The 17,022-nt window shown below is 39.6% G+C and overlaps 1 protein-coding gene across 3 annotated transcripts in view; it reads right to left on the reverse strand.

Moving 5' to 3' along the window:
- MCCC1 (methylcrotonyl-CoA carboxylase subunit 1) overlaps positions 1–17,022 on the reverse strand; it is a 62,981-nt gene that overhangs the window by 5,398 nt on the left and 40,561 nt on the right. For 2 of the 3 annotated variants that reach the window (XM_028491541.2, XM_024124369.3), the window contains 6 exons: positions 16,249–16,432; positions 13,675–13,784; positions 11,748–11,964; positions 9,590–9,676; positions 4,372–4,421; positions 1,273–1,410 (listed from right to left, as the gene is read on the reverse strand). In XM_028491541.2, the coding sequence (XP_028347342.1) occupies positions 1,273–1,410; positions 4,372–4,421; positions 9,590–9,676; positions 11,748–11,964; positions 13,675–13,784; positions 16,249–16,432 (786 nt within the window). The other variant, XM_028491543.2, reaches the window with a different exon arrangement.

Genomic DNA, 17,022 nt, shown 5'->3' on the forward strand with positions numbered 1-17,022 from the left:
CGCGGCATGTGGGATCTTCCCGGACCGGGGCACGAACCCGTGTCCCCTGCATCGGCAGGTGGACTCTCAACCACTGCGCCACCAGGGAAGCCCTAAATATCAGTCATCTTTAATACCAGGGCTCTAATCTAGCTTTGTACCTTGAGCAAATTACTAAATTCCTCAGTCTTGGTTTCCCACTGTAAAGAAGTAATGGCATACATGCCTCACAGGGGATCAAAAGAATTAAAGTATATAACTGTTGGTAAAAGACAGCCACTGTCTGGAAGCCATTTTTAGTAGCAACCCCACTATAAGGTGCTTAGTCTAAGCCAGGAACTCTTCTTAACAACTATACGTATATATAATGTCATTGATGGTCCCAACAACCTTATAGGTTGGGTACTGTTATTTATTTATTTCTGTTCATAGATGGGAGAACTGAAGCCTAGAGAGTTTAACTTGCTCAAGGTCAAGCAGATGCTGGTAGGGCCAGGATTTGAACCCAAGTAGCTTCATACTCCAGAACTCATGTTCTTCACCACTCTACTCTACAGCCTCTGCCATCATATTGTTCTAGCATATTGACTATGGCAAGAAATGCCTGGTAAAATGAGAACAACCTTGACTCCAAATATGTAGTTTAATTACTGGAATACTAAAGGCATCTCATCACAAAGGACTGTGGTCTGGAAGATGGTTCCCAAATGTGAGAAGACTCTGAAGAGGCCACAGTATATTTGATAATCCATTCCCTTTCTTCGCCCATGCAGAACACCAAGGTCTCCTAACAAGCTCCTAAACAAATCCATGCCAAGCCTACCCCAACCATCCTTTGACTGCCACGAGACCACCACTAACCCCACCCACCTCCCCCATAAGGAGTATCCGGTCCACAGACTCCTCCCACTATGGTCACCCTCCCAAGTCCCCAGGATTCCCAGTGCTAGGGGGATGGTGATTGGGGGAAGTTTTCAGGCCTCAAATCCCTGAGAGAACACTGCCCCCTGAGCAGGGAGATTCGCTCTGACAAGAAGGGGGTAAGGGTGTTTGAGAATTAAAGGAAGAAATGGATATGTGTCTGTCAAGTGAGAATCTGTGAGAACAAAAGGGATGAATGGAGAAATAGAGAAGGTGGAAATGTGACAAAGAAACAGACTGAAAGGGAGACAAAGAAAAGGTCACAGCAGTGAGAGAAGGAAGCAGGATCTTTCTACTATCTCAGTGGAATACCTCTGGTCAAGCAATTTTCTCCCAAACTCCAACAGTGTTATTATAAAGAAAAGACACTACCATGGAAAATAGGTAAATAGTGTTTTCCAGGATAATCAGCTTAGTTTTACTAGCAACTCCATTAACAGAAGATTTCAGGTAAGTGCAGTCTCCCTCACTGCAAAGATCACCAAGGACATGGAAAGTTTTATCTTCAATCTGAAAAAACAGAAAAATAAGATCCTTAAAATAAAATAAATGAACAACCCTACAGAATTAAAATCAAAACCAAGTCTTTACTAGTAAGTTTCAAAAGGTAACAGGTAAAATGTTTTTTTTTAAAGTCATGTAGGAAATTTCCTCCTAAGATTCATAAACAAAATACTCTAGAAAGAAACAGCAGTAAGATAATTAAAAGGAAAAAAAGAGTTATAGAACATATCTATAGCACCATACTCCTACATAAAGGTTCATTTAAGAATGGCAATAAAAAAGTGAAATAGAAATACAGATCAAAGTAAGCAAAATTATTAAAATTCAGTTGAGTATATTACATGTTAGTACTCATTTCTGAGTACCCAAAGTCAAATTTAGCTTTACTGTGCCAAAATTAGTAACGAAAAAAGCCAGAACCCCATAATTAGATAGATTTCACCAACATGTAGATCCAAATCATGGGTTTCAGTTATGATTTAAGAAGATAAATTAGCTGGAGATTGACCACAGTTTTCTTACTCTGAGAGAGTACCGAAGAACAGATTTCACACTTAATCTTCCAAGGAAGCTGACAAAAGGACATGAAACCTTTCTGTTTAAAAGGACGTTTTCTCATATACACACTCAAGAAAAAGATTTCCCTTACACACAGAAAATTCATTTAAATCTTCTTTATTTTTCATTTCAATTGCCATGTTAGTGTCAGAGTCCTGTGGCTATTCTTTTCAAATATATTATGTAGGGTAAAGTGAAATAGGTCACACTGCAGTATTTATACATGGTTCTCATCTATCCTAAGTTAAAAAATATGACATTTTACTCTGCTTTGTAACCTACTAAAACAGCCATTTGAATGTTTGTGGAATTCCCAGGACATAAAGGTTAGACTGGGAACAGTTTTGTTTAAAGATCTACAGAAGCACATTCTAAGTTCGTGAATGTAGTTCCATGAGCAGATTAGAACAAATCTGCAATTTAATTTACCATTTACCAAGGGATAAGAAGGGGTTCCTAAACCAGAGGTACCAATATGAATTGCAACTCTCATATACTAAAGTAAGTAGATTTCCCATCATTTGTCTGAATCTTAGAGAAAGAAAACCAGTGTGTCTCAAAGCGTTGGGTAATTTAAAGCGCATCATTGATAAATTCATTTTGCAGGATTTGAAATCTCTTAGCTCATACTAAAAATGATTTATTCTATTCTCTGAATATATACTTACTATAGGAATTTGGTTGAGTTCTCCTATTGTTTTTTAACCCTTTTAGCATTTCATTTTGCCAGTATAATGGACTTTAAAAAACTGAGGTCTATCATAAAAATTTTGACTAGAGATTCTGAAAGTATGACCTGTGGATCCCTTGGGGTCCCCAAAACCCCTTTAGGAGTTCCACAAATCAAACAATTTCATAATAATATAATGTTATTTGTCTTTTTTTACCCTCATTCTCTCAAGTATACAGTGGAATTTTCTAGAGATTGCAGGACATGTGATAATGTTATTGCTCTGATGGCTAATGGAATGTGTGCTTGTAATAATCTTTTCTCCATTTATCTTGCAACTCAACAAAAAACCCAATCCGGTTTTTAAAAAAAGGCAAATAATTTGAATAGACATTTCTTTAAAGAAGATAAACAAATAGCCAATCAGCATACGAAAAGATGCTTAACATCATTAGTCATTATGGAAATGCAAATCAACACCACAGTCAGATACTACTTCCACACCTGAGGATGGTTTCTTTAAAAAAAGAAAAACAACAACAACAACAAAACAAAACAAAAAAACCCACCAGAATATAATTGCCGGCAAGGAAGGATGTAGAGAAATTGGATCCTTTGTGCACCGTTGGTGGGAATGTAAAATGGTACAGACACTATGGAAAAGAGTATGGTAGTTCCCCCCAAAATTAAAAAGAGAATTACCATATGACCCAGCAATTCTACTTCTTTGGGTATATGCCTGAAAGAATTGAAATCAGGGTCTCTAAGAGATATTTGTATACCGATGTTCATAGCAGCATTATTCACGATAGGCAAAAGGTGGAAGCAACCCAAGTGTCCACTGAAAGATGATAAATAAAGTGTGGTATATACATACAATGGAATATTATTCAGCCTTAAAAAGGAAGGGAATTTGGACATATGCTACAACAACAGAAAGACCTCAAAGACATTATGCTAAGTGAAATAAGCCAATTACAAAAGGAGGAATGCTGAATGATTCCACTTATATGAGGTACCTAGAGTAGTTAAATCCACAGAGACAGAAAGTAGAATGGTGATTGCTGGAGGAGGGGTGGGTGGAGAAGTGGGAGTGCGAGTGGGCTCTTACTGTTTCATGGGTACAGAGTTTCAGTTTGGGAAGAGGAGAAAAGTTCTGCAGATGGATGGTGGTGATGGTTGCACAACAATGTAAATGTATTTAATGCCACTAAACTGTACACTTAAAAATGGTTAAAATGGTAAATTATATATTATGTATATTTTAAAAGCGTACATTAAAAGAATAATTTTTTTTCTCAGTGTAATTTTCTAAATGGTAAATATTAATAGATGTAACTAATACGAACAAAAGCTCTTAGGGGAGTCTCAATAACTTTTAAGAGTGTACAGAGGTCTTGAGACCAAAAAATTTGAGAACTACTACTTTAGATATAAATACATTCACAGAATTTAGGGGCTTGTTACGTGTCTGATTCAAAACTATTATTATTATTATTTTTTTTTTTACCAATCTTTTATTCTTAAGGAACCCCACAGACAAACTGAATAAATAATCAGAAATTGTATAGGGGGTAATTTATCCAAATTGGTCTGAAATAAAAGCTCATGACATTCTCCTAATTATAGTCATAATAATCAATGACTTAAGAGAAAGTAGAGAGTTAAAAAATACTCTACTTAGTACGACAGAGATCAGATTCAGCTCTGAGCTGTAGAACAAAACCAAAAAGGCTTACCTGCATGCTATGTGACCCATCACGGTTATATGTTACAGCTATGGCTACATCTTTATGGAGAAAGGGGGGAAATTGAAGAGAAATTAGAAGACATTCATTTATTCAGTAACTGAGATTCTGAAAACCTCACTTTCAACCTAAGGATAACTAGTTGTTAGGGATATCAACACCTTTTAACTCCCTGACAATAAAGATTAAAAAAATTTAAAAATCAGACAGGTTTCAATAAAGGTGAATTTCAAACTTTTCTTTTTTAAAACTGGAGTTTTAGCTCTTTTAAGTTTATAGGATATTTCAGATACTTTCCCCTCAACAAGAAAGGCTGTAGTGTCATAGTAGAAAATGTAAGTAAATGGGAAAGAGAAGTTCTGGCTTAAGACCCAAATCTGCCATCTGTGGCATGATCACCTCTGTGATCTTGACCAAGTCATTTAAAATCTTGCTTTTCTGATCCATTCTGACCCATCAACTGGGTATGAGAATGTAAATGATTAAATAAATGTGAAAGTGCAGACTATACAAATATAATATACAATATATTTATATCATTATGTGAATACAGAATAGGTTAAAGACTATCCTAGGAGATGGAAATTTTGTGGGGTAGAGAATGCAGACCAAAGTCATTTCATCTACTCCTGACACATCAACCAGCATCTTGATGCTGCCAGCTCAAATCTGTTTCCAGCCTTGACCTTTCTTCTCCAGAACTCTAGTTAGTCACTCCTAGCAGGATCCTCCATTGGCACTTTAAAATAAACATGGTGGAGCCAACAAATCACCTCCCCACTCCGCCTGCCTTCCCTCCTGACCTGTGAGCTCCATGACTGACACCATTTTTCTTGTCATCCAGGTTTATAACCTATCATTCTTGCCTTCTCCTTCTCCTTTGCTTTCCACCTCCAAGAGTCACCACAAAGCTGCCAAATTCTTCCCCTGGAGGACCTGTCCTCTATACTTCTTCCTGTGCATTCCCATCACTCTACTCTGATTCAGTCCCACAGCTTCTGGCCTGGCTGCCTCCAAAAAGGTCCTTCCAAAACTTCCTGCTTCCTGTCTCAACCGTCCCAGCTGATGCCACCCAGCATGTCCCCACCACATTCAAAATACTTGGCCTGGTATGGAAAGCACCAAACTCCCAGTCTTGTTTCCCACTCTTCTTCTACATAGCCCTGTATTCCAAACAAATGGGAAAATGGGCCAATTAATATTCTCCATATATGCCTCTAGCCTTCCCCACAATTGTGCCTCTTTGCTCATGCTCCTCCTTCACACTTTGCTGGTCCTCAGCCACACCAACTGACACAACACGCTCACTCACTGTCCTTGGGAGGTGTCTGTCTAGGTGGAATGAATTCTCTCTCCTCTGAACATTAAGACTTCGGCATATAAAACACCATTATGATTCTCCCCTCATCCAGTTTTATATGACAGTGATTTTTCTCTTTATCAGTTGTTTTTAAAAATTGCAAAAATAGGACTTCCCTGGTGGCACAGTGGTTAAGAATCCGCCTGCCAATGGAGGGGACACAGGTTCGAGCCCTGGTCCAGGAAGATCCCACATGCCGCGGGGCAACTGAGCCTGTGCGCCACAAATACTGAAGCACGTGCGCCTGGAGCCCGTGCTCCGCAACAAGAGAAGCCACCGCAATGAGAAGCCCGCTCACCACAACTAGAGAAAAGCTCGCGTGCAGCAACGAAGACCCAATGAAGCCAAAAATAATAAATAAATAAAATAAAATATTTTTTAAAAATTGCAAAAATATTCACAAAAGTTAAATATTGAAGTTCATAAACTAAAAAGTCCCCTCTATTGCCCAGATGTACTATTATTAAACATTTAATGTGTGAATCCTTTTAGATTTTTTCAAATGCACAAATTTATATTTTTCTTTTATAAAAATAGGATATTGTTATAATATTGTTCTGCAACCAACTTTTAAAAATTAACATGTGACATATCTATTTTGTTCTTTTCATAGTAGCAAGGGGATAATTTAATAATAATGATGATGATGATGATGATAGCTACTGTTTATTGACTGCTTGCTCTAGGTCATTCAATGAGCTAAATGCTAATGAGCTAAATGCTTTATAGGTGTTGCCGCATTTAATATACTCAACAACCCAAGGAAGTAACTGCCACAACCATCCCCATTTACGGCTGAGGACACTAGATGCTTAGAGAGTGTGACTTGCCCAAGGGTCACAGACAAGAGGAGAGCAGAATTCAACCCATACAGTCTGACTCCAGGGCCTGCATTATTAACCACTGCACCATCCGTCTTGCCAACATATACACTTCTCCTTTGCCAAATGGTAAATTTCTTACATATTTTTTTCTCTTCTTTACATTACTCAGAATATCTGTTTTTTCAAAAACCTTGTACTGAATGTATGAATGAATGAAACTTTCCCCATATATCTTACCAATATCTTTAAACTTTCTTATAAGAGAATACATCCAATTATGCCAGATCAGTTTTCTTTCAATTTATAAGATATGAAAAGTATTTAACTGATATGAATGCCGAATGAATCATAGTAAAGGACTTCCCTGGCTCAGTGGTTAAGAATCCGCCTGCCAATGCAGGGGACACAGGTTCGAGCCCTGGTCCGGGAAGATCCCACATGCCGCGGAGCACCTAAGCCTGTGCGCCACAACTACTGAGCCTGCGCTCTAGAGCCCAGGAGCCACAATTACTGAGCCCACGCACTGTAGAGCCCGCGCGCTGCAACTACCGAGCCCATGCACCACAACTACCGAAGCCTCTGTGCTCTAGGGCCCATGTGCCGCAAATACTGAGTCCGCATGCTGCAACTACTGAAGCCCGCGCATCTAGAGCCCATGCTCTGCAACAAGAGAAGTCACTGCAATGAGAAGCCCACGCACCACAATGAAGAGTAGCCCCTGCTCGCCGCAACTAGAGAAAGCTTGAGCAGCAGCAGCGAAGACCCAATGCAGCCAAAAATAAAAAAATAAAATAAACTTTTTAAAAATTAAAAAAAAATCATAGTAAAGACATTGCCAGGAAAACTCTAAATTCTTTTATATATTATAGGGTAACTGAATTTGTTTCTCCCTCCTCTAGGTATCTCTTGACCCCCACAAGAGAACCTTAAACATCCTCTTATAAACTTAATATATGCTTAATATCCTCTTACATACTTAATAAAGTATATAAGTTTAGCATGGTGCAGTGTTAGGTAAGCACATGTACCCTGGAGCATGGGTTCAAATTCTGGCTTCACCAATTAGTTTTGGTGTGACTTCAAGAAAACTATTAATCTCTCTAAGACTTGGTTCTCAATTTATAAAGTTGACACTAATAATAACACTGATCTCATTGGCCTATTCTGAAAATGCAAATGAAATAATTCATGGAACGTGCTTAACAAAGTGTCTGATATATACCAAACACTCAATAAATCGTAGCCATTATTATTGAGGGTAGGGCAGGGTTCTGTGAAACATGGCCATAGTAACAAAGGAAGATTATTTTTCAAGCCCTGAATATTTAAAATGCTGGGTTGTTCTTACTGAGATCATTAGGAGTTGGTTCTACTTTAGATTCACAAATGCTTCTGGGCCCTTTGACTTCCTGTTTGGAGCACTCTCTTATTCAACCATGGTCACTACTGATTAGCATATATTAGAGACTCACCATAACATTCTGAAAGCTGTTATATTCAGACCTGGATTATTGTTGAAAAATACTACTAAAAGGATGCAGTGAACAGCATGCATATTGGCTTTTCAAATATATTTTATTTACTTTAAAAATTAAAAAAACAAAATGCCCAAAAATGCAGCATAATTCAAAACACTGCTCAGAGCCTTAGTGAAGATCCATGCCAAATAACACAGTTGGCTCATCTGAATTACAATCACACATGTGATTTTTCTGTTTAATTTAGGTTGAAGAGGTCACTGAAACTTTGCTGCTGATACTTGGGTTTAGCATATAGGAGTCTAGAGTAAGATATTCCCAGATTTTGGAGGCTGTTTAGGACGAAATGAATAAATACACCAGTATAAAATGGATAGGTTAACCATTTGCAGAATACTACTTTATAAGGGATGTTTGCAAACTTTCTTTCCATGTACTCAAGGCACTTAGGGCAATGACCATCTAGGTTCAGAATGAAAAAATACCTAAAGAGCTATAACCCAATCAACTTTTGTGAACAAAGAATCTTTTAATAAGTGACTGGATATCTACACAGAGTTGAGGTACAGAAAATCCCACTCTGTCTGGGGCAGAGGGTGCTGTGATGAGCTGGCAGGAGCATTCTGTTCTACCTGGTAGGCACATTCTGATAATGGAGTTATCACTGTTCATTGACACCTCACATTTAAGGTCATCCAGTCCTCCCAGCCCTGACTCTGCACCCATCTGGCTTGCCAGGCAAACTGCCCTGCAGCAAGAGGGATACAGCCACCTGCGATCACAGGATTCTGGTTCCCCTGGTACACTGTTCCAGCCATAAGTTTATAAACCACCTTCTGGCTTAGGTGTCAGCCCTTCCTGACTTAAGTTACAATAAATCAGGCCCCCTCCTGAGCCTATTCAAATTAGTTTGCAATCAAAACTCAATTTTCCACTGGAAAAGTGGTGGAAATAGCACAGGGGCCAAGGTCAGAAAGACTGGGTGTCAATCTTGGCTCTGCCACTTACTAGACTTGAGCAAGTTTTACTGCACCTCCCATGCCTCAGTTTCACCACCAATAGGTGGGTAAAGCAGTGACGCCCCTTCATTAACGCTGCCTGAGCACTGGGCAATCCTTCTTCCCTGGAGTAGTTTTTGGTTATTGTTTTTCTTCTTTAAAAGTCATACATGCTCACTGAAGAAAAACTGCAAAGCAAAGAAAGTAAAAAGAAGAGGCGGAAAAAAGACTGTCTCAAATCCCACCATCCAACAGTAATCTCACTAATGTTTTGTCATATTTCATTTCAGTCATTTTGCTATGTACGTTTTATGACATATTTTAAAAATATTTACCAAATATAGAAAAAGTGTAAGAAAGAAAAAAAATATCATTAACTCTACCACCCAGAGCCAATCAATTCTATTATTTTAGCATGCTTCCTTCCAATGTTTAGGCTAGGGATCTTAAAAAATGTAACTGATAGTGGCCGGACTGAATCCTTTTTTTTCAGATAAATGTACTATATTTCTATGAAGCACATTCCTCTTTTAACAAAACATTACTTACTGTTTTTACCATCCCTAAGAGTCATGCTTCTGGTATAACAGATATTCAGTCTTCTTCCGCTGCTGGATACAAAAGGAGAGTACTGATCTAGAAAAAATTTAAAATTCAACAACAAATTAATGAACATCAAGCTTACTAACAAAAGAAAACGTAAGAGGTCCTATATTGGCAGCTCAAATGTGTTTTCTTTGTTCTATTCATTGCTTTGAATTTATTTAAAAAATTGTTTTTTTAAAAGCTATTTTTTTCTTTTTTTAATATTTATTTATTTATTTTTGCCTGCCTTGGGTCTTAGTGGCGGCATGTGGGATTCTTCGTTGCGGCACGCGGGCTTCTCTCTAGCTGTGGCACGTGGGCTCCAGAGCGCGCGGGCTCAGTGGTTGTGGCTCGTGGGCTCCAGAGTGCATAGGTTCGGTAGTTGCAGTATGCAGCTTCTCTAGCTGCGGCGTGTGGGCTCGGTAGTTGCAGCGCGTGGGCTTAGTTGTCCCATAGCATGTGGGATCTTAGTCCCCTGACCAGGGATCGAACCCACGTCCCCTAAATTGGAAGGCAGGTTCTTAACCACTGGACCACCAGGGAAGCCCCCTCATTGCTTTAAATTTAAATTAGACACTTTCATTTATAGCTCAGGAAATTTTATATGAAAAAAATTCCAGTTTCTCTTGAAAATCAGAATATTTGCAGCCTCAACTCTCATCCTCTGGTGACGTAAACTGCACAGTGGTCACCTTTTTTGACAGGACAAATGCATTCCAGGTCACCCAAATCCTCACCACTCACTACTTTTCTTTTACCTGGCCTCTTTTACTCTTCTCTGTTACTGGTCCGTCCCAGACATTTGTGTGTTCACCCTCTGTTAGGCAATATCCAGGAGCTACAGAGTAGCTAAATGGAAGCAATTTATTCTGAAACTCCTCACTGTGCTGGTTATAAATTTTAAAAAGGAAAGTGAGAGTAAGAGGACATTCCATTCTAAAAATGCTAAGTCCAGGCTTAGGAATACCAGATGGGGTATAGTTAGATACATTTATTTAATGTAAAAGGACCAAATGAGGACAGAGCACAAATCTCCAAATATAGTTATATATTCTAAGCTTTCAATGTAACTTTCTTGAATGAATCTAGAAATTAAAGATCCCAATAACAGGATCCTATAATAATATAATAATCCTAATAATAATGAAGGGATAAATAGATTCAATTTTTTTTTTTTTCTGTTTGCTCCAAAGATCAGAGATAGCCTGAGGAAACATTATGGAGCAAATTTGGGAGAGCTCAGATTTTGCCAATTTAGAGGGAAGAACTTCTTAGCGGAGAACTGACTGAAACTGTAATTAACTAATGAATTTTCATTATGAATTTCCAGCTTCCTGAGGTGTTAGGAGGCTGGGCAACAACTCAGCAGGGACGCTGAAGCAGGGATGCACACGTGTGGCAGCCAGGTTGTATCTGCCATAGTCCCCCCCGTGCCCAGATTCTATGATACAATGAAGTACCTAGGTGTCTAGCTAGTCAGAAATTTGATCACAGAATAGAAAAAGAGAGGAGGAACTAACTCAACAATAAATCATGGGTAACCCAAGGGAATCTGAGCATCTCTGGCACTCTGTCTTTAGTCTCCAGGACCAAGGAAGTTGCTGCAGGTACAGAGGATACAACAAAGTAGGCCACAAGGAGTGGTGAATAAAAGAAGTTGGAAGGAAATGAAAAATAAATTAAAAAAAAAAAAAAGTTGGAAGGGATATCAGCATGGGATACAGGGAGAACTGGTGTTTGCTTGAAAATAATTCCTTCTTTACATTACACTGTTAGGTGATGAGTTAAGTTATATTTAATGGGTTAAAGGGTGTTGATGGGTGCATCCATGTTATGTGAGGAGCTCTACTTCACACTAAAAAACATTTTAGCAGAGGAAGGTGTCAATCACAGTGACAGAAGGAAAGGGAGGTAGGAGTGGCATAAAGAAGAAAAGCGGGAGTTCCCTGGTGGCCTAGTGGTTAGGATTCTGGGCATTCACTACTGTGGCCTGGGTTCAATCCCTGGTTGGGAACTGAGATCCCATAAGCCGTGTGGCACAGCCAAAAAAAAAAAAAGAAGCATGTTCAGTGATTATTCATAAAATCTTGATAAGCAGAAGAAAGAGAAAAGCATTCTATACCTTGTGTCTGGATTTTGAAAACATCAGTCATAGCTTTCTCCTTGAGGATGAGCCCCAGAGCTGCCTGGCATAAAAATTCTTTGGCTGTGGTCTTCCGATGGGGCAACAATTCTTTGCGGTGCTGAGGGATGAAATCTGTGTGCACGTTCCCAGCTTCAAACTCTGGGTGGCCAGACAGTTTGAGGAGGAAGTCAATGTTGGTGTGCAGCCCAACAATCTAGGGGGAAAAAAAAGCCGACGTCCTCAGTGAGTGGGGAAAACAACATATTCAGAAAAACATTTCTATGGCATCTGCTCTTTCTACTAAGTATTTTCTACTATGAATAACCCTCAGGAAAAACAAAACAAAACGAAAAAACCCACTTCACCATCACTATACATCTGCACACAACACTATGTAATTTACTATGATAAAGACAATGTAGGAAATGGTGTTGGGTAGGTAGTGTGGAGACGTTTAATTGACTCAGGTTAGGAAAGCAAGTAAACGTTAAGAAACTTAAATGAGATTTACTTGCAAGATATCGAAGACTTGCCGCTCAGAACACACCCACGAAATAGGAAAACCGCAAACAGAGTAAGATTGCTGCACTGGGGATGGGTAGGATTATACGACCTGAAAAGAGCTTCCTTCCAACACTAAAATCCAACTTTGACACACTGATATAAAAATTTTAAAAGGTATAAAATTAACCCAAATCCACCCAATAAATGGGATCCCGGGCAAAACTGCTATCTGAGCCTTGGGTTCATTCATTCATTCACTCATTCATCCATTCATTCATTTATTTTATAGCCATTTACTGAGTGCCTTTTATTTTTTATTTTATTTTTATTTTATTTTATTTTTTTTTATTTTATTTTTTTTGTGGTATGCGGGCCTCCCTATGCTGTGGCCTCTCCCGTTGCGGAGCACAGGCTCTGGACGCGCAGGCTCAGCGGCCATGGCTCGCGGGCCCAGCCGCTCCGCGGCATGTGGGATCCTCCCAGACCTGGGCGCGAACCCGGTTCCCCTGCATCGGCAGGCAGACGCGCAACCACTGCGCCACCAGGGAAGCCCCCTGAGTGCCTTTTAGGTGCCAGGCCCTGACCTGGATACTGCGGACACAGTGAAGAACAAAACACAGTCCTTGCCTCCACAGAGCTTACATTCAAGGGACAGATGACAGCAATATCTATAAACAAATATCTAATATAATGGCAGGTGATATGAAGAAAAAGAAGGCTGGCTAAAGGAAGAGAGAACAGCAAAGGGTTCTGTGGGGTGGCCTGGAAGGACTCTGAGGGTCACAGTGAGCAGGGCTGAGGATGGTGAGGAGGGAGTCATGTGGGGGAAGAATATTCTGGAAGGGAGAACGGGAACACATGGCTCCATGCTGGGTGTGTCTAAGGAGTAGCAAAGAGGCCAGTGTGGGTGGAGCCACAGAAAAAGGAGGTTTGATCAAATTCATGATATATAATAATTTGAATATCACGGGTTAATAAGAAGTCCTTCTATGAAGCTAAATCAATGTGGTATGGGACTTACTGCACCAAGGAAATGAATAGCTACAGAAAAGGAACAAACTCTTTCAAATGGATAAGACTGAACATAATTATCTTCCTTCACAGAAAATAACACCAGACTATAGGCCACACGTGTGTTGTGGCCTCATTTACAGGATGAACAGAAATTTCATACTGAGGTTAACACTGATGCTAATAGTTTTAGTCTTGCAATCTTTCTTTTCTAGCTGAAATTAAGAAGTCCTCAAACTCTATTCTGACCCATGGGAAATTCTCCCATGTGAAATTCTTCTGTTCGTGACATATGGGTAATTGGAGGAAATAAGTTGACAAGGACAAAGTTGACCAATCGTGACAGTCACGCTTGGCTGTAGAGATGCAGAGAACAACAGGGCCACTGACACAGCCCCAGGTCACTCACACTGTACTGTCGAAGGCTGTACCTCAGTTTCGTCAAGGCTGCCTGGCGATCTGCAGCCCACACAACCAGCTTTGCAATCATGGGGTCATAATGCACTGAAACTTCATCTCCTGAAATTGAAAAACCACAGTAACCAAAGTTAAAACTTAAAGAGAGAAAATATGATAAGTAAGACATTCTCCTGGGGCTTTATGTACATTTCACACTTAATCCTCACAAACTCCTGCACCACAGATATCCTTACCACCATTTTATTCATGAGGAACTGAGGCTCATGGGGGTTTAAAAACAGAAGTTGTTAAGGAGGGTGTGGCCATCCAAGAGCACCACGCCCCAAATAGTCATTCAATGACACACAGGCTGGTTTTCCCCACCTTATCTTCGTCTGAACCTTCTTTTCCCTTCTCATTTTAGGAAGTCAGTACAAACTCCCTCTGCCCTCTCATATCACAATCACTTCTGCCCTTGGCATTTCCTTCCCTCCACCCCCTCAGTTTCCTCATCAGAAAAAAAAAGGACAATAATTCCTCTATCCTATATGCTTGTTGGGAGGATTGACAATCAAGTGCCAAACGCCATACCTGGCAGAGCTGATAAACAAATAGCAGCTGTCATTACCGTGACCAGAGTCTCAGAGAACAAGAATGTGAACCATGCACATCTCACTGGTTAGAATGGTTCAAGACAAAAGGATGTGGTGTATTACACAGAATACTGTTCTAGGACCTTTCTGTGATTTTGATAGGCCACTGGACCCCCTCTGAACCCCAGAGTCTTCATCTGTAGAATTAAGGGGTTAGATCACACTCCCTTATCCACCCATCCATCCACCCACCCACCTACCAACACATATTGAACTCCTTCTAGGCCTTGGCTTGAGCAAAGTCCTGCAAATGTAACATAGAAGACATAGTCCCTCTCTTAAGACTCTTATAGTCTAGTGCAGAAGCTAGACAACGAGTAAAAGATCATCATAAGATAATATAAAAGGGCAATGCCCAAGGAATACACAAGGGACTCAGGGAACACAAAAGAGGAGGGTTGGGGGAAGCTTCCTAGACTCGATTATCCTCCTCAGTGCCAGGATGTGGATCTGGGAGTCTGTTTTAGAATTATATCTCTGTTATCCTTTGAGCACCTTTATTAAAGTATATTGCAAGCTTTGCTTGCCTCACAGATTCTTTTTTTTTCTATTGCAAGTTCCCTCTTCTCTCTATGATGTGCCGCTGATATGAAAAAATTTGCTGACTACCAAATCTTGCTGTGGGTTAGCCAGAATTCTCAAAATGCTGCCAGTTTATCATTAATAAGTCCTCATTCATTTTGGCTCTCCAGACCCTATACAATTTGCTTTCATTCTGTATCTCCAGCCATATCTCCAACTACTCACTGTCCTGAACCCTTTTCTCCAGCCACATATTTTCTCACAGTTCTTCAAACACATCTTTAGTTAAATCCTCTTTTCTTTACTTTTCAGTATGCTGTTAAATCTGCCTACTCAAATCCACTCCAGACTTCCTCTTAGAAACGTGTCCTGATTATACCAGCCTAACATAACCTGTTATTCTTGAGAATTGCTGTATTTTATCACTCACCATCTGTATAACTCCTCTGGCAACTAAAGTTAAGGTGGCAGTAGACAGTGGTGGCTCAGAGCATAAAACCTGGAGCTAGAATGCCTGGGTCTGAATCTTGGCTCCAAGGGTGACCTTGGACAAGTCACTTCTCTGTGCCCTGGCTTCCTCACCTGGAAAACTGGAGTGATAATAACATCTATTCATAGGGTAGTTCTCATAGTTAAAGGAGCCCAGGTAGATAAATCACCTAGAACAGTGCCTGTACATAGTAAGTGCTAAATAACTGTTATGACCATCGTTATTAATCATATGTGAATCGTGATAGTTCTTGCACTGTCATTTTTTTACTTTTCTTTCTTTTATTTATTACTGTTTAGCTTGCAGTAAATTTATTTATTAATTTTTCAGCTTGACTTTCAGTACCTTGAAGGCAGAGTGCCTTGGACATAGCAGTTATCAGTCACCTTAAATTATATTTGGAACTAGGCAAAGTAAAAAATATAAAACAGTACCCACAAAATATTTGTTGCTTAGGCTTGACTAAGTGCTGCTGCATTTCAAAAAAGAGAGTAGTACTGCTTAAAAATACTAGTTATTCTTTAAAAATGACTATTCCAGGGCTTCCCTGGTGGCGCAGTGGTTGCGCGTCCGCCTGCCGATGCAGGGGAACCGGGTTCGCGCCCCGGTCCGGGAGGATCCCACATGCCGCCGAGCGGCTGGGCCCGTGAGCCATGGCCGCTGAGCCTGCGCGTCCGGAGCCTGTGCTCCGCAACGGGAGAGGCCACAACAGAGGGAGGCCCACCTACCACAAAAAAAAAAAAAAAAAAAAAAAGACTATTCCAGAAGGAAAAGTAAAGATTACAGAGAAATCAATTAAATCCTTTATTTTAAAGCACACTAGATATATCCACAAGACATAGGGAAAAGACCCTATACAAAACCAATAATGTACTAACAATTTTTAAACACTGAGACTTTTTGCTTTATTTCATTTTACCTTGCCGTACCCCAGTTTCAATCCTAGTGGCAAGGTCTGCTCGAGGGGTAGAGAGATGCACTAATGGTCCAGCCCCTGGCATGAAGTTATTGTTAGGATCTTCTGCATATATTCTAGCTTCAAAGGCATGGCCCCGCAGAGTTATCTCTTCCTGGCTCAAAGGAATCTTCTCTCCTGCTGCAATCTGGTAAAAGAAGAGTATGTGCTTCTTATGAATATCCACCTTCTAGCAGCTATGAGACTTAGTCGATGGTCTTATCCTTTTCTACATAAAATGTACATCAGGACTTTATAATGAAGCCAAATAAAAACTCTTATTTTATCCACCCACTCGAGTATTGGGCAAAAGCAAAAGTAGATTAAAAAACAGATGCAGCTTGAAAATACTGTACTAATTACAATGGGTTTCTAGAATTTTTAAATAGAGAAAACAGGCAAACCAATGACTAAATCACAAATGTAAGTATCAGTGCTTTTTCAATATAATGAAAACTGAAATTTCTTACTGGCAAGATATTCTCAGTTTTTATTTAAAACATTAGCACTCAGTTACCAAATCAAGCTTTTTTATAGTAAATTATTAGTTGGTGTTTAGGACTATTTTCACAGCTATGCCTAAAGTATGGCATTAGTCATCTTTGTCATCTTCATCACCAAGCTAAACAAACAGGGGAACATGGTTTTTTAAATTTTGTTATGTTTATGTATATTGCAAGATACCAGATTATAAACAGGATGATCAGCATTGTTTATCACTACTGTAATTATTATTAT

The sequence above is a fragment of the Physeter macrocephalus genome, chromosome 1 (assembly GCF_002837175.3).
Source record: "Physeter macrocephalus isolate SW-GA chromosome 1, ASM283717v5, whole genome shotgun sequence".
In the NCBI taxonomy this organism is placed as follows: domain Eukaryota; kingdom Metazoa; phylum Chordata; class Mammalia; order Artiodactyla; family Physeteridae; genus Physeter; species Physeter macrocephalus.